The following is a 16,676-nucleotide window of genomic DNA, read 5'->3' as shown; positions in this document are numbered from 1 at the left end:
CAGGCAGCTCTCCTTCTTTCCCGAGACGCCAGTGGTCAGAGTGCTGTATGTCAGTACATCCAGAAGAAGAGTGGATCCAGTGCTATATCTGATCTAAAACCAAGGAAGAGCATGGAGGTGTGGATGAGACCGCTGTGTTCCTAGACCGCTGTGTTCCTAGACAGCTGTGTTCCTAGACCTCTGTGCTCCTAGACCGCTGTGTTCCTAGACCGCTGTGCTCCTAGACCGCTGTGTTCCTAGACCTCTGTGCTCCTAGACCTCTGTGCTCCTAGACCGCTGTGTTCCTAGACCGCTGTGTTCCTAGACCTCTGTGCTCCTAGACCGCTGTGTTCCTAGACCTCTGTGCTCCTAGACCGCTGTGTTCCTAGACCTCTGTGCTCCTAGACCTCTGTGCTCCTAGACCGCTGTGTTCCTAGACCGCTAGGGTTCCACTGTTCCACTGTATTAGAATCCTCTTGACTTTCTGAGAGGAAGGCGGCCATTATGACGGAGTGGACACTCCTCAAACGTCTCCTGGACGCCGTCCACCAGCACTCCACCATGATTGGACGCCTCTGGCTCACCGTCATGGTGATCTTTCGCCTCCTCATCATTGCCGTGGCGACTGAGGACGTGTACGCCGATGAGCAGGAGATGTTTGTGTGCAACACCCTGCAGCCGGGCTGCGCCACAGTCTGCTATGATGCCTTCGCGCCCATCTCACAGCCGCGCTTCTGGGTCTTCCACATCATCAGCGTCTCGACTCCGTCTCTCTGTTTTATCATATATACGTGGCATAATCTGTCGAAGCTGCCGCAGGGACACAGCGGGCAGGGCCAGGAGGTTAACCCAAGGGACTTGTCTCGAGACGGGGGGAAGGATGGAGGTCGAGAGGCATTCAACCGGAGCTGTGACTCGGATAGCTGCTCCATCCGTTCACACCGGCACTTGGGTCACAGCTTGGCCAATGTCTTGGAGGGAATCACTGCCCAGAGTCAGAGCCTCCTAAAGGGAGCTGCCACCACTACAGCCACCACCGCCACGTCTCTAACCAAGGCCAGGGCTCGCGTCTACAGAAATAGCCACTACGATGCACCGGGGGGTCCTGGAGGTGGAGGAGGAACCGGAGGCGTCCTCTCCAAGTACTACGTGTTCCATGTGTGTTTCCGGGCGCTGCTGGAGGTGGGCTTTGTCATGGCTCAGTGGTTCCTCTTCGGCTTCCGAGTGCCCGTCCACTTTTTGTGCAAGGCCCCACCCTGCACGCAGCCCGTGGACTGCTACGTGTCACGGCCCACAGAGAAAACCATCTTCCTCCTCTTCATGTTCTGCGTGGGGCTCTTCTGCATCCTCCTCAACCTTCTGGAGCTTCATCATCTGGGATGGAAGAAGATCAGACACTCAGTGAGGCTCAGGGAGGGAGGATCATGGGGGAATTATGGGGTAGAGAAAGGGGGGCAGGAAACCTTTGAGACTTTCTCTCCTGACAGCCCCTCGCTGATGTCGTCTCTGGGCCTTAGGGGTGTCACCAGTACGACGTTGCTACCGAACTTGGATCTGGTAGTCGACCACCGGCCTGACTGGACCTGTGCTGGGAACTGTTCCCCATTTAATAAGGAGCCTGAAGCTGGTATAGAGACAGAGCTGCAGCTTCCCAACAACCAGGATCTCCAGAGAGGAGAGACACAGCTTCTGAAGAGCAAAGGGAAGGGCTGGAAATCCAAGCTGCGCAGTACGGAGGTCTGGATATGAAGGAAAGAATTGAAATGCTGTATAGTTCTCTGGCATTATTCCATGACAACTACTAGGGAATGACTTATGTTACAGTACTGCTGTATTTGCAAGTCCATACAGATGTACTGTGGTACTCATCACTGGTAATGTTGTTTCCCAAGAAAATAGAGAAAATACACCAGAGTACCTGAGTGTCTGAGGTGTGGATATGAGCGAACATTTGACCAAGCTTCCCTCAGCACTATGCTGTTTACAACTGTGGTTCTCAAGCATTTATGACGCACAAAAACCTTTAGGAATAGAGACACATTTTGACTGACTCAACATTTTTGACTAAAGCTAGAATAGAACAAGTTGTTCCAGACACAACCCAAAAGATTTCAGCCCTCACCTGACATTTGGGAATCACTGGTCTATAGACATGATATACTGGTGAGTCTTAAAACCTGAAATCCACTAAAAGGATGAAAATGTACATTTTCCACCTTGTACTGTACCAAGATCAGTTCTATGCGTGTCAATTGTCCTATATGTGGAAAATGTTACTTCGTAGCAGGGCTCTGAGCCCTCAATTATGAGGGCTATTTATTCTATTGTATATTTCAATTGAAGCTATGGAAGGGCTGAAGTCAATTCCATTTCCACTCAAGTCTATTCAGGAAAGGAATTCATTGTCCATCACTTTCAATGCTTATGAGGATTTTAAAATGTTTTTCATTCACTGGGTTGGTCGTTGGAATGGAACTGAGCCCAACCTGCTGAGGTGAGTGTATAGAGACTCATCCATACTGGACCTGTGCTGTGTATGGTAGGAACAAATAAATACTGAAAAGACAAACGTGTTAAAAGTTATTCAACTATTTTAAAACAACATCAAAGATGGCTCAGTAATTGCTTTTCATTTATTTACGCAATATACAGTACGTATGAATATATTCATTTACAACATCAATAAAACACATTTTATATAGATTATGTTCCAGAAAATAAATCAAATCCAAAAAGGAGGTGATGAAGTATGTACAGCCAGTTTCCATCGACTAAGTTTGGGGTGAAGGGACACTGAACAGAGTGGTTTCAGAGCTGCTTAAGTAGAGCAAAGAGAACAGTAACAGTGGACATGGACATATAGTCCAGCTGTAGTGTTGGGGAAGTGTCATCTCAGTCATCACACAGTGGCGTTGTCCCAAATGGGACGGACACACACTGTCAACCATCAGACAGACACCTTGAGAAAGCAGCAGGCCATTACAGAACAGAAGGGTTGGGCTTCAGAACTATCTTCTTCCACAGTGAAGGTTTTTCCATTTCTTTTGCTGCCTCTGAAAACCCCTGTTTTCTCTCTCACAATCAAATCCATGGCTACAGTCTTTCTTGTTAAATCATGCAAACAGGGGTTTTCCATATTCACTAGCAATATGAAAACAGTGTGTATTACCTTTAGACACCTTTGGACAGTTGTCTAGTTCGTGTAGTTGGTCCAGAACATGGTTCTACTTAGAGAAAGAAGATGCTTAAGAATGTTTAAGTGTATTTTGGTAGAAAAACCCAATCCAGACTTTTGGGTAAAGGGAATGTCCACACACTACAGTGGATTTTTAAATAGTGTTTTTCTAAATGAAAAAGGAAAACAGATGACCATCCATGGTGATGATTCAGTTATGGCATTGTTGTTCAATCATTCTGGAGTTATCCATTCTGTTGAATGGTGAACATATAACATCCAGAGCTATATATACACAGTACATAATACTTATTATAGGGCTCTGATGAATTCCATTCTCAGCAGAGAGAGAGAGGCTATTGGCAGTTAAAAACCAACCATCAGGCTAAAGAGACGTGTCAAATAGAAGGTCAGGTCAGAGCAATGCTGCACTTCCTAAATAAGCCCAGGGTTATCGGACTTCAGACATGATACTAGACAGGCATATCTCATTAAAGGCACACTTCATTGCTTCTATTTCTGGTCACCTGTGAGGCCTTAGATAACACCTGTTTGTTTTGAAGGCTTGAGAGTACAAAGACAAAGAAGAGCCTGACTGATGTGAATCAAACAGTGTTAGTTTTGTTTGTGTGTTTGGTTTCGAGTGTGTAAGTACTTTGTGGCACTACCACAGGGGAAAGAAAAGTGACAAAGTATGCCTTTAATGTGTATCATTTTGAGACTTCATTCAATCTACAATGGTGGTCTGACGTTACATGGCAGACAAACTGTTTCATCACATACAGTACATATCGTGGTCCATATCAATCTATTTATTCACCATCAGACGGTACTGTACTCTCATGGTGAAGGACATAGAAAGTGCAGTGCTTGAGGAGAAACTAGAAAACATACAGTATGTGCATGTCCGGAGGTGCACGTTCGGGTCTAAAGCTTCAGTGCAATACAGACAACATTTTAAAAAGCACTTAAACGGTCCAAGTGGGTCAAGGCATTCACCCCCGTCTGACACAGAACAGTGGTACAGTCCTTAGAGGAGTCTTTACGTCACAGTAAGACCAGACCATGTAAACACAGAGAGAGAGAGGGACATTCAGAGTTGTAAAATCAGTTCCTTACAGTTTAAAAATATGTGTTTGGGATAACACTTAAGAGCACAACAGGCAGACAGGCAGGCAGACGGACAACAGGAACAACTCTGGGCACATGTTAAAGCCTATAATAACCTAGAACTAGGGACTAGAGTTTGTCTTGGTCGGGTAACATGGTCAGGCATAACTCCTGGTCCTACAGATAACAGCAGAGAAAAGGAACAAAAAGACCACTCCTAACTCAACATCAACACTTGAAAACCCTAACCAAACGGAGATGCACAGTAGCAATGTGGATTTTTCCAGGAGACTCCATTTAGTTTTCTCATGGTGGCAGATCATGAGAAAAGCATCATCTTTGATAACCTGGAATGACTTTTCTTCAGTTAGTCCACACCTGTTACACAGCGATTTTCAGGTGATTATTTTAGTTGTCTTGTCTGATGGCATCAACTGTAGCTGCTCCAAATGGAACACAGTTTGGGGGAGGAACCCTGATTTTCACATTCCACAAACCATGAAAAGAACAATGTAGAAAATAAATATTGTAAAAGACAAAGAGAAAAGTAGTACACTTATTGAATGTCTGTGGCGAAAAGCAAGGCGTGGTCATCTGAGGAGGACTTTGATGAAGTGTGTTGTGATCAATTTCATATGACGATTTCATGGAGTTTGTGGTTTGGGTTAGGGACTGTGTGGGTGCTGGGGTATTGGAGTGTTGTTGTCTGAGACTAGGGATTACATGTAGTTTTGACAATAAATTAGACATAGGTTTGTGCTAGGAGTTGTTGTGCTAGGAGTTGTTGTGCTGAGAGTTGTGCTGAAATCCCAAATAAACCCATATCCCCTCTAACCCCTACACACTCCTATTGATCTTAAAGGATTGGTATTAACAAGATCAGATTAGCTTCACTCTGCCTTCTGATAGACTGCTTAGAATGTCCACTTCCTTCCTTATACCTGTCCAATCTTTTCAGATCTACAAAAGTGTCTAGGGTATAGGGTCGATTTGGGATTGAGTACTGTGTTTCTAAGGCTGAGGATGTAAGGGTAGGGACTGGAGGCTGGGGGTTGATGACAGGAGGCTTGAGGGTGGGGATTGAAGTCTGATGAAATGGACACTGTGTATAATCCCAAATCGACACCAAGACCCTGAGCCCTATGCCCCTGTGGAGATCTGAGTGGATTCAACCGGTGCAATCTATATGGAAATACCTCTCAGATCAAAATAACAACATCCTCTCAGATCTCCACAGGTGCATAGGGTGTAGGGACCAGGGGAGGCTGTGAGGAGGTTGGGCTCTGGAGATTAGTCCCTGATTGGGTGGTGTCCTGTCCGTTCCTGTCTCACTGGGGCAGGGGTACGATAACCTCCACATAGTTGATTGGGAAAAAGCCAGAGTCTCCGTTTATCATGCCTTCGTACCAGTTGTCATCTATCTGGTTGGTGAGGATGATGATGTCACCCTCCTTAAAGCCCAGCTCACCATCGTTCTCTGGCTCAAAGTCATACAGGGACCTGGCACATGGCTGGTCCAGCACCTCCGATTCTGGAGGGAGGGAGGAGAAGGGGTGGGGGGAGAGGGAGGATAAGGGGTGAGGGAGGGAGGAGAAGAGGTGAAGGGGGAGAGGGAATGAGAGGGGGATGGGGTAAGAGGAGAGGGGGTAAAAATAGAGAACTGTCAAACATCAGCATGTATCGTCTTCTGTTCCCTGTTCCCACTTCCTCTGATAAGGATCTGATGTGGGTTGGTGCAGCAAAACAAATCCAACACATTAAGACAAACAGACAGTGGTGTGATAGTGGAACACCCCCCTATCCACATCGATGGAACAGTAGTGGAGAGGGTAGTAAGTTTTAAGTTCCTCGGCATACACATCACAGACGAACTGAATTGGTCCACTCACACAGACAGCATCGTGAAGAAGGCGCAGCAGCGCCTCTTCAACCTCAGGAGGCTGAAGAAATTTGGCTTGTCACCAAAAGCACTCACAAACTTCTACAGATGCACAATCGAGAGCATCCTGGCGGGCTGTATCACCGCCTGGTACGGCAACTGCTCCACCCACAACCGTAAGGCTCTCCAGAGGGTAGTGAGGTCTGCACAACGCATCACCGGGGGCAAACTACCTGCCCTCCAGGACACCTACACCACCCGATGTTACAGGAAGGCCATAAAGATCATCAAGGACAACAACCACCCGAGCCACTGCCTGTTCACCCCGCTATCATCCAGAAGGCGAGGTCAGTACAGGTGCATCAAAGCTGGGACCGAGAGACTGAAAAACAGCTTCTATCTCAAGGCCATCAGACTGTTAAACAGCCACCACTAACATTGAGTGGCTGCTGCCAACACACTGACTCAACTCCAGCCACTTTAATAATGGGAATTGATGGGAAATGATGTAAAATATATCACTAGCCACTTTAAACAATGCTACCTAATATAATGTTTACATACCCTACATTATTCATCTCATATGTATACGTATATACTGTACTCTATATCATCTACTGCATCCTTATGTAATACATGTATCACTAGCCACTTTAACTATGCCACTTTGTTTACATACTCATCTCATATGTATATACTGTACTCGATACCATCTACTGTATCTTGCCTATGCTGCTCTGTACCATCACTCATCCATATATCTTTATGTACATATTCTTTATCCCCTTACACTGTGTATAAGACAGTAGTTTTGGAATTGTTAGTTAGATTACTTGTTGGTTATTACTGCATTGTCGGAACTAGAAGCACAAGCATTTCGCTACACTCGCATTAACATCTGCTAACCATGTGTATGGAGTATGTGCATGACAGTATGGAGGAGTAGAGGACAGTTTCAGTAGACTGGGTTGTTGTTGGACCAAGGTATGAGGGTATGAGGGTGCGCATGTGTGTGTGTGTGTGTGTGTGTGTGTGTGTGTGTGTGTGTGTGTGTGTGTGTGTGTGTTACTCACGGTGGCCGTTGAAAGTGGGACTCTCTGGCCAGGACAGAGGAAAGGTGGTGAAGGGATCAGCTGGGTGAGAGATGGATGGAGAAACATGGAGATGGAAGATGAGACAAGCACCAACAAACACAATGCCTGTAACTTTCCTAAAATTCCCAGGTTTTCCAGAAATCCTCAAAGGATGACCCCCGGTTGTACTGCTTTTTCAATCCTGATTCCAGGAATCTTCCAACACTATGTTTTTGTTGTTGAAATATACGTGACTTTTGCGACCCTACCCTACTCATGACATGATGACTCCTGCCATGGTTGAAACAGCAACCAATATCTGATGAATGAATAATACATTGACTGATGCCTCCCGAGTGGCGCACTGCATCTCAGTGCTAGAGGCGTCACTACAGACCCGGGTTTGATCCTAGGCTGTGTTGCAGCTGGCCATGACCGGGAGACCCATGAGGCGGCGCACAATTGGCCCAGCGTCGTCCGGGTCAGGGGAGGGTTTGGCCGGACGGGATGTAATTGTCCCATCGCGCTCTAGCGGCTCGTGGCGGGCCAGGTGTATGCACGCTGACTTCGGTCGCCAGCTGTACAGTGTTTCCTCCGACACGTTGGTGCGGCTGGCTTCCGGGTTAAGCGAGCAGTGTGTCAAGAAGCAGTGAGGCTTGGCGGGGTCGTGTTTCGGAGGACGCATGGCTCTCGACCTTCACCTCTCCCGAGTCCGTACAGGAGTTGCAGCGATAAGACAAGACTGTAACTACCAATTGGACATCACAAAAATAAACTGACTGCCAAACTTTAATCTGAGGGGATAACAGCTTTTTATCTTAATATGTTAAACCTATTACAGATGTGATCTTTTCAGTGTGCTATTTGTAACTGCTCTTAGCGGTGTAGGGTGAAGTTGACCTTAGACGCTGATCCTGAGGCAGTTTTGCATTTCTCCCACTAATGGTTTAACCCGGAGTAATTTTCATGGAGGTTGTTACACCCTCTAACCACATGAGGGCAGAAAACTGCTTTTTTAAAGTCACATTGATGGAGCCAGAGAACTTGCAAGTTATTATTTGGCTAAAAATGATCATGACTTCACAGGAGTTTTGATTTGTCTCAGATTATCTCCAGAGAGGCAGAATAAGTCATTTTTAAGACTATGTATGGGTGCGACACCTGTTTGATGTGATCATTCCAAGTATACCTACTTTTCCCATTTCCATTTACTGTGTGGTTGATCTGGATGTCTGCAAAGAACCACAGACACATATAACATGACTTATGACTTGGGAAAAATAACAATGGGTGAAAGGATAACATGGACAAACTGATGGGGCTGATCAAAACAAATATGAGCAGAATTGATACACACACACACACACACACACACACACACACACACACACACACACACACACACACACACACACACACACACACACACACACACACAGACACACACACGCACACACACACACAGTACAGTACAGTACCTGAGGACTTGAGTGAGGAGCTATATGATCCATTGTGTTGAGTGTTGTCTATGGTCTCAATGCTGCTCATGATGGACTTTGGTTTAAATTCTCTCTTCGGTCGACTGCTGGCTGAGGATATCCTGTGGGATGCATTATGATGTTATCCACTGTGGCCCAACAACATGTGTACATTACTGGCTGAGGATATCCTGTGAGAGGCATTATGATGTTATCCACTGTGGCCCAACAACATGTGTACATTACTGGCTGAGGATATCCTGTGGGAGGCATTATGATGTTATCCACTGTGGCCCAACAACATGTGTACATTACTGGCTGAGGATACCCTGTGAGAGGCATTATGATGTTATCCACTGTGGCCCAACAACATGTGTACATTACTGGCTGAGGATACCCTGTGAGAGGCATTATGATGTTATCCACTGTGGCCCAACAACATGTGTACATTACTGGCTGAGGATACCCTGTGAGAGGCATTATGATGTTATCCACTGTGGCCCAACAACATGTGTACATTACTGGCTGAGGATACCCTTTGAGAGGCATTATGATGTTATCCACTGTGGCCCAACAACATGTGTACATTACTGGCTGAGGATACCCTGTGAGAGGCATTATGATGTTATCCACTGTGGCCCAACAACATGTGTACATTACTGGCTGAGGATACCCTGTGAGAGGCATTATGATGTTATCCACTGTGGCCCAACAACATGTGTACATTACTGGCTGAGGATACCCTGTGAGAGGCATTATGATGTTATCCACTGTGGCCCAACAACATATGTACATTACTGGCTGCATAGTCTAAAGTGGTTTCCTCCTGTCCTTGTCCTGTTTCCTTCAACTGGTTGGTTTTCCTTCAATTGGTTGGTTTTCCTTCAATTTGGTTTTCAATTTAGTGCAATTAGAATGTGAACTGAGGATGATTTTTTTAATTCAGGCAGTGAATTTCAACTTGAATCAGAATTACTGAATTGAAAACTGAAAAGGTGAAAGCAAAATGGCGGATGCTCACTAGGGAGTTGCTTTCACGTGTCCAGCTCTTTCACATCAGTGCAGAATAAGGGAAGGAGACGAGGAGGCAGGCTGTTTAGGGACTGTGGAGTGTGGTAGCTGTAGTTAGTTAGTTGCCTGTTTTGTAGTTGGGTGTTGAGGTCTTCTAGGATCTCCAAGGACTGACGGTGGTAGTCTAACGCAGCTTCAACCAACGCTGACAGCTGACTCACCTGCTCCACCTACCAAACACACAACACAACATATTATCCATCTTATCAAGCACTTTATCTTGTATGAAGAACATGTAGTGAACTATTTCTTGGTAAGATTGACATTGCGATTGTACTGTAAAGTGCTGCACTTTGTGACAACTGTTGTTGTCAATACGGGATATACAACTGATTGACTGATTCAAATCCTGTTGTATTTTTTCATGCTTCGTAACCAAAAGGTGTGGACTAACAGTGAAATGCTTTCTGATGGGAAAGAAAATAGAGAAATAATAGAAAAGTAAAACACGTAATAATAAAAGTAATAATAGATACATAATGAGTAACTTATATACAAAAGCTACCAGTACTGAGTTGATGATAACTTACAAGAGGTACCAGTACTGAGTTGATGATAACTTACAAGAGGTACCAGTACTGAGTTGATGATAACTTACAAGAGGTACCAGTACTGAGTTGATGATAACTTACAAGAGGTACCAGTACTAGGTTGATGTACAGGGGTATGAGGTAATAACTTGGCTATATACAAGGGGTACCAGTACTAGGTTGATGTGCAGGGGTATGAGGTAATAACTTGGCTATATACAAAAGCTACCAGTACTGAGTTGATGATAACTTACTTATATACAAGAGGTACCAGTACTGAGTTGATGTGCAGGGGTATGAGGTAATAACTTGGCTATATACAAGAGGTACCAGTACTGAGTTGATGTGCAGGGGTATGAGGTAATAACTTGGCTATATACAAGAGGTACCAGTACTGAGTTGATGTGCAGGGGTATGAGGTAATAACTTGACTATATACAAGAGGTACGAGTACTGAGTTGATGTGCAGGGGTATGAGGTAATAACTTGGCTATATACAAGAGGTACCAGTACTGAGTTGATGTGCAGGGGTATGAGGTAATAACTTGACTATATACAAGAGGTACCAGTACTGAGTTGATGTGCAGGGGTATGAGGTAATAACTTGACTATATACAAGAGGTACCAGTACTGAGTTGATGTGCAGGGGTATGAGGTAATAACTTGGCTATATACAAGAGGTACCAGTACTAGGTTGATGTGCAGGGGTATGAGGTAATAACTTGACTATATACAAGAGGTACCAGTACTGAGTTGATGTGCAGGGGTATGAGGTAATAACTTGGCTATATACAAGGGGTACCAGTACTGAGTTGATGTGCAGGGGTATGAGGTAATAACTTGGCTATATACAAGAGGTACCAGTACTGAGTTGATGTGCAGGGGTATGAGGTAATAACTTGGCCATATACAAGAGGTACCAGTACTGAGTTGATGTGCAGGGGTATGAGGTAATAACTTGGCTATATACAAGAGGTACCAGTACTAGGTTGATGTGCAGGGGTATGAGGTAATAACTTGGCTATATACAAGAGGTACCAGTACTGAGTTGATGTGCAGGGGTATGAGGTAATAACGTGGCTATATACAAAAGGTACCAGTGCTGAGTTGATGTGCAGGGGTATGGGGTAATAACTTGGCTATATACAAGGGGTACCAGTACTGAGTTGATGTGCAGGGGTATGAGGTAATAGCGTGGCTATATACAAAAGGTACCAGTGCTGAGTTGATGTGCAGGGGTATGAGGTAATAACTTGGCTATATACAAGAGGTACCAGTACTGAGTTGATGTGCAGGGGTATGAGGTAATAACTTGGCCATATACAAGAGGTACCAGTACTGAGTTGATGTGCAGGGGTATGAGGTAATAACTTGGCTATATACAAGAGGTACCAGTACTAGGTTGATGTGCAGGGGTATGAGGTAATAACTTGGCTATATACAAGAGGTACCAGTACTGAGTTGATGTGCAGGGGTATGAGGTAATAACGTGGCTATATACAAAAGGTACCAGTGCTGAGTTGATGTGCAGGGGTATGAGGTAATAACTTGGCTATATACAAGGGGTACCAGTACTGAGTTGATGTGCAGGGGTATGAGGTAATAGCGTGGCTATATACAAAAGGTACCAGTGCTGAGTTGATGTGCAGGGGTATGAGGTAATAACTTGGCTATATACAAGGGGTACCAGTGCTGAGTTGATGTGCAGGGGTATGAGGTAATAACTTGGCTATATACAAGGGGTACCAGTGCTGAGTTGATGTGCAGGGGTATGAGGTAATAACTTGGCTATATACAAGGGGTACCAGTACTGAGTTGATGTGCAGGGGTATGAGGTAATAACTTGGCTATATACAAGGGGTACCAGTACTGAGTTGATGTGCAGGGGTATGATGTAATAACGTGGCTATATACAAAAGGTACCAGTGCTGAGTTGATGTGCAGGGGTATGAGGTAATAACTTGGCTATATACAAGAGGTACCAGTACTAGGTTGATGTGCAGGGGTATGAGGTAATAACTTGGCCATATACAAGAGGTACCAGTACTGAGTTGATGTGCATGGGTATGAGGTAATAACTTGGCTATATACAAGAGGTACCAGTACTAGGTTGATGTGCAGGGGTATGAGGTAATAACTTGGCTATATACAAGGGGTACCAGTACTGAGTTGATGTGCAGGGGTATGAGGTAATAACTTGACTATATACAAGAGGTACCAGTACTGAGTTGATGTGCAGGGATATGAGGTAATAACTTGGCTATATACAAGGGGTACCAATACTGAGTTGATGTGCAGGGATATGAGGTAATAACTTGGCTATATACAAGGGGTACCAGTACTGAGTTGATGTGCAGGGATATGAGGTAATAACTTGGCTATATACAAGGGGTACCAGTACTGAGTTGATGTGCAGGGGTATGAGGTAATAACTTGGCTATATACAAGAGGTACCAGTACTGAGTTGATGTGCAGGGGTATGAGGTAATAACTTGGCCATATACAAGAGGTACCAGTACTGAGTTGATGTGCAGGGGTATGAGGTAATAACTTGGCTATATACAAGAGGTACCAGTACTAGGTTGATGTGCAGGGATATGAGGTAATAACTTGGCTATATACAAAAGGTACCAGTACTGAGTTGATGTGCAGGGGTATGAGGTAATAACTTGGCTATATACAAGAGGTACCAGTACTGAGTTGATGTGCAGGGATATGAGGTAATAACTTGACTATATACAAGAGGTACCAGTACTGAGTTGATGTGCAGGGGTATGAGGTAATAACTTGGTCATATACAAGAGGTACCAGTACTGAGTTGATGTGCAGGGATATGAGGTAATAACTTGGCTATATACAAGGGGTACCAGTACTGAGTTGATGTGCAGGGGTATGAGGTAATAACTTGGCTATATACAAGAGGTACCAGTACTGAGTTGATGTGCAGGGGTATGAGGTAATAACTTGGCCATATACAAGAGGTACCAGTACTGAGTTGCTGTGCAGGGGTAATAGGTATTGAGGTAGATAGGTACATATAACTATAAAGGGACAGATAATAAACAGTAGCAGCAGCGTATGTGATGAGTCAAAAGAATATTGTGCAAAAAGGGTCTTACGGCTTGAGGGTAGAAGCTGTTCAGGGTCCTGTTAACTATTTAACTAACTATTTATCAGTCTTACGGCTTGAGGGTAGAAGCTGTTCAGGGTCCTGGTAACTATTTAACTGACTATTTATCAGTCTTACGGCTTGGGGGTAGAAGCTGTTCAGGGTCCTGGTAACTATTTAACTAACTATTTATCAGTCTTACGGCTTGGGGGTAGAAGCTGTTCAGGGTCCTGGTAACTATTTAACTGACTATTTATCAGTCTTACGGCTTGGGGGTAGAAGCTGTTCAGAGTCCTGTTAACTATTTAACTGACTATTTATCAGTCTTACGGCTTGAGGGTAGAAGCTGTTCAGGGTCCTGGTAACTATTTAACTGACTATTTATCAGTCTTACGGCTTGAGGGTAGAAGCTGTTCAGAGTCCTGGTAACTATTTAACTGACTATTTATCAGTCTTACGGCTTGAGGGTAGAAGCTGTTCAGAGTCCTGGTAACTATTTAACTGACTATTTATCAGTCTTACGGCTTGAGGGTAGAAGCTGTTCAGAGTCCTGGTAACTATTTAACTGACTATTTATCAGTCTTACGGCTTGAGGGTAGAAGCTGTTCAGAGTCCTGGTAACTATTTAACTAACTATTTATCAGTCTTACGGCTTGAGGGTAGAAGCTGTTCAGAGTCCTGGTAACTATTTAACTGACTATTTATCAGTCTTATGGCTTGGGGGTAGAAGCTGTTCAGGGTCCTGGTAACTATTTAACTGACTATTTATCAGTCTTACGGCTTGAGGGTAGAAGCTGTTCAGAGTCCTGGTAACTATTTAACTGACTATTTATCAGTCTTACGGCTTGAGGGTAGAAGCTGTTCAGGGTCCTGTTAACTATTTACCTAACTATTTATCAGTCTTACGGCTTGAGGGTAGAAGCTGTTCAGAGTCCTGGTAACTATTTAACTAACTATTTATCAGTCTTACGGCTTGAGGGTAGAAGCTGTTCAGGGTCCTGGTAACTATTTAACTGACTATTTATCAGTCTTACGGCTTGAGGGTAGAAGCTGTTCAGAGTCCTGGTAACTATTTAACTAACTATTTATCAGTCTTACGGCTTGAGGGTAGAAGCTGTTCAGGGTCCTGGTAACTATTTAACTAACTATTTATCAGTCTTACGGCTTGGGGGTAGAAGCTGTTCAGGGTCCTGTTAACTATTTAACTAACTATTTATCAGTCTTACGGCTTGGGGGTAGAAGCTGTTCAGGGTCCTGTTAACTATTTAACTGACTATTTATCAGTCTTACGGCTTGAGGGTAGAAGCTGTTCAGGGTCCTGGTAACTATTTAACTAACTATTTATCAGTCTTACGGCTTGGGGGTAGAAGCTGTTCAGGGTCCTGTTAACTATTTAACTAACTATTTATCAGTCTTACGGCTTGGGGGTAGAAGCTGTTCAGGGTCCTGTTAACTATTTAACTAACTATTTATCAGTCTTACGGCTTGGGGGTAGAAGCTGTTCAGAGTCCTGGTAACTATTTAACTAACTATTTATCAGTCTTACGGCTTGAGGGTAGAAGCTGTTCAGGGTCCTGGTAACTATTTAACTAACTATTTATCAGTCTTACGGCTTGGGGGTAGAAGCTGTTCAGGGTCCTGTTAACTATTTAACTAACTATTTATCAGTCTTACGGCTTGGGGGTAGAAGCTGTTCAGGGTCCTGTTAACTATTTAACTGACTATTTATCAGTCTTACGGCTTGAGGGTAGAAGCTGTTCAGGGTCCTGTTAACTATTTAACTAACTATTTATCAGTCTTACGGCTTGGGGGTAGAAGCTGTTCAGAGTCCTGGTAACTATTTAACTGACTATTTATCAGTCTTATGGCTTGAGGGTAGAAGCTGTTCAGAGTCCTGGTAACTATTTAACTGACTATTTATCAGTCTTACGGCTTGAGGGTAGAAGCTGTTCAGAGTCCTGGTAACTATTTAACTGACTATTTATCAGTCTTACGGCTTGGGGGTAGAAGCTGTTCAGGGTCCTGTTAACTATTTAACTAACTATTTATCAGTCTTACGGCTTGAGGGTAGAAGCTGTTCAGAGTCCTGGTAACTATTTAACTAACTATTTATCAGTCTTACGGCTTGGGGGTAGAAGCTGTTCAGGGTCCTGGTAACTATTTAACTGACTATTTATCAGTCTTACGGCTTGAGGGTAGAAGCTGTTCAGGGTCCTGTTAACTATTTAACTAACTATTTATCAGTCTTACGGCTTGAGGGTAGAAGCTGTTCAGAGTCCTGGTAACTATTTAACTAACTATTTATCAGTCTTACGGCTTGAGGGTAGAAGCTGTTCAGAGTCCTGGTAACTATTTAACTAACTATTTATCAGTCTTACGGCTTGGGGGTAGAAGCTGTTCAGGGTCCTGGTAACTATTTAACTAACTATTTATCAGTCTTACGGCTTGGTGGTAGAAGCTGTTCAGAGTCCTGGTAACTATTTAACTGACTATTTATCAGTCTTATGGCTTGGGGGTAGAAGCTGTTCAGAGTCCTGGTAACTATTTAACTGACTATTTATCAGTCTTACGGCTTGGGGGTAGAAGCTGTTCAGAGTCCTGGTAACTATTTAACTAACTATTTATCAGTCTTACGGCTTGGGGGTAGAAGCTGTTCAGGGTCCTGTTAACTATTTAACTAACTATTTATCAGTCTTACGGCTTGAGGGTAGAAGCTGTTCAGGGTCCTGGTAACTATTTAACTGACTATTTATCAGTCTTACGGCTTGAGGGTAGAAGCTGTTCAGGGTCCTGTTAACTATTTAACTAACTATTTATCAGTCTTACGGCTTGGGGGTAGAAGCTGTTCAGGGTCCTGGTAACTATTTAACTGACTATTTATCAGTCTTACGGCTTGAGGGTAGAAGCTGTTCAGGGTCCTGTTAACTATTTAACTAACTATTTATCAGTCTTACGGCTTAGGGGTAGAAGCTGTTCAGAGTCCTGGTAACTATTTAACTGACTATTTATCAGTCTTACGGCTTGGGGGTAGAAGCTGTTCAGGGTCCTGGTAACTATTTAACTAACTATTTATCAGTCTTACGGCTTGGGGGTAGAAGCTGTTCAGAGTCCTGTTGGTTCCAGACTTGGTGCATCGGTACCACTTGACATGCAGTAGCAGAGAGAACAGCATATGACTTGGGTGGCTGGAGTCTTTGAAAAAATGTTGGGCCTTCCTCTGACACCGCCTGGTATAGAGGTCCTGGATGGCAGGGAGCACGGCGCCAGTGATG

General features: G+C 44.1%; 2 protein-coding genes across 3 annotated transcripts in view; one reads left to right on the top strand and one right to left on the bottom strand.

The window, feature by feature from the left end:
* The first annotated feature begins 483 nt into the window (after positions 1–483).
* Positions 484–1,728, top strand: LOC118944425 (gap junction delta-2 protein-like). The gene has a single exon (XM_036963628.1). It carries the CDS (start codon positions 484–486, stop codon positions 1,726–1,728), a length of 1,245 nt encoding a protein of 414 aa, XP_036819523.1.
* An 860-nt stretch (positions 1,729–2,588) lies between these two features.
* LOC110515300 (endophilin-A3-like) overlaps positions 2,589–16,676 on the bottom strand; it is a 76,276-nt gene continuing 62,188 nt past the window's right edge. The window contains exons 7-11 of one of the 2 annotated variants that reach the window (XM_036963689.1): positions 9,832–9,935; positions 8,695–8,816; positions 8,410–8,448; positions 7,217–7,276; positions 2,589–5,795 (exon numbers count right to left, since the gene is read on the bottom strand). In XM_036963689.1, the coding sequence (XP_036819584.1) occupies positions 5,593–5,795; positions 7,217–7,276; positions 8,410–8,448; positions 8,695–8,816; positions 9,832–9,935 (528 nt within the window). In that variant the 3' untranslated portion in view covers positions 2,589–5,592. The remainder of the gene's footprint in view (positions 5,796–7,216; positions 7,277–8,409; positions 8,449–8,694; positions 8,817–9,831; positions 9,936–16,676) is intronic. The other variant, XM_036963690.1, reaches the window with a different exon arrangement.

The sequence above is a fragment of the Oncorhynchus mykiss genome, chromosome 26 (assembly GCF_013265735.2).
Source record: "Oncorhynchus mykiss isolate Arlee chromosome 26, USDA_OmykA_1.1, whole genome shotgun sequence".
NCBI classification, from domain to species: Eukaryota; Metazoa; Chordata; class Actinopteri; order Salmoniformes; family Salmonidae; genus Oncorhynchus; species Oncorhynchus mykiss.
This window is presented reverse-complemented; position numbering and strand designations above follow the sequence as displayed.

Bases quoted from the DNA above. Each gene is read 5' to 3' on its own strand.
- LOC118944425 (XM_036963628.1), top strand. From the start codon at position 484: ATGACGGAGTGGACACTCCTCAAACGTCTCCTGGACGCCGTCCACCAG.